At 63.8% G+C, this 456-nt stretch overlaps 1 protein-coding gene across 1 annotated transcript in view; it reads left to right on the top strand.

The window, feature by feature from the left end:
• The window catches only part of tpcn3 (two pore segment channel 3), a 6993-nt gene that overhangs the window by 5901 nt on the left and 636 nt on the right, over positions 1 to 456 (top strand). Inside the window, exons 15-16 of the mRNA XM_019889623.1 lie at positions 4 to 239; positions 361 to 451. Coding sequence (XP_019745182.1) covers positions 4 to 239; positions 361 to 451 — 327 coding nt within the window. The remainder of the gene's footprint in view (positions 1 to 3; positions 240 to 360; positions 452 to 456) is intronic.

Below are 456 nucleotides of genomic sequence, written 5' to 3'. Positions count from 1 at the left end.
GAGCCCCCGACCCCCCCGGCAGGTGGTGTACTACGTGTTCGCCGTGGCGGGCATGGAGCTGTTCAAGGGCCGGGGGAAATTCTACGAGGACGCGGGCGACCCGGCCGCCGCCGACTGCGGGAACCCGCTGCTGCGGGGGAGCGTCTTCGCCAGGCTGGGCTACTGCAAGAACAACTTCAACAACGTCGTCAACGCCTTCGTGCTGCTCGTCCAGCTCACCGTGGTCAACCAGTGGCACGATATCCTGCCGTGGATCGGCGCGTCTTTTTTTGCTAGCTAGCCCCGACGCGCGGCGAGCTAGCCAAAAAAAAGCGGGTCGCTCGGTCGCGTCGGCCGTTGTCCTCCTTGACGCCTCGTCACTCCTGAGCAGCGGCTTCGCGGCCGTCACGCACAAGGCGGCCAGGATCTACTTTGTGCTCTTCCACATCACCGTGGTCATCATCATCATCAAGTGAG

Source organism: Hippocampus comes, unplaced genomic scaffold (genome assembly GCF_001891065.2).
Source record: "Hippocampus comes isolate QL1 unplaced genomic scaffold, H_comes_QL1_v1.1 scaffold301, whole genome shotgun sequence".
NCBI lineage: Eukaryota > Metazoa > Chordata > Actinopteri > Syngnathiformes > Syngnathidae > Hippocampus > Hippocampus comes.
This window is presented reverse-complemented; position numbering and strand designations above follow the sequence as displayed.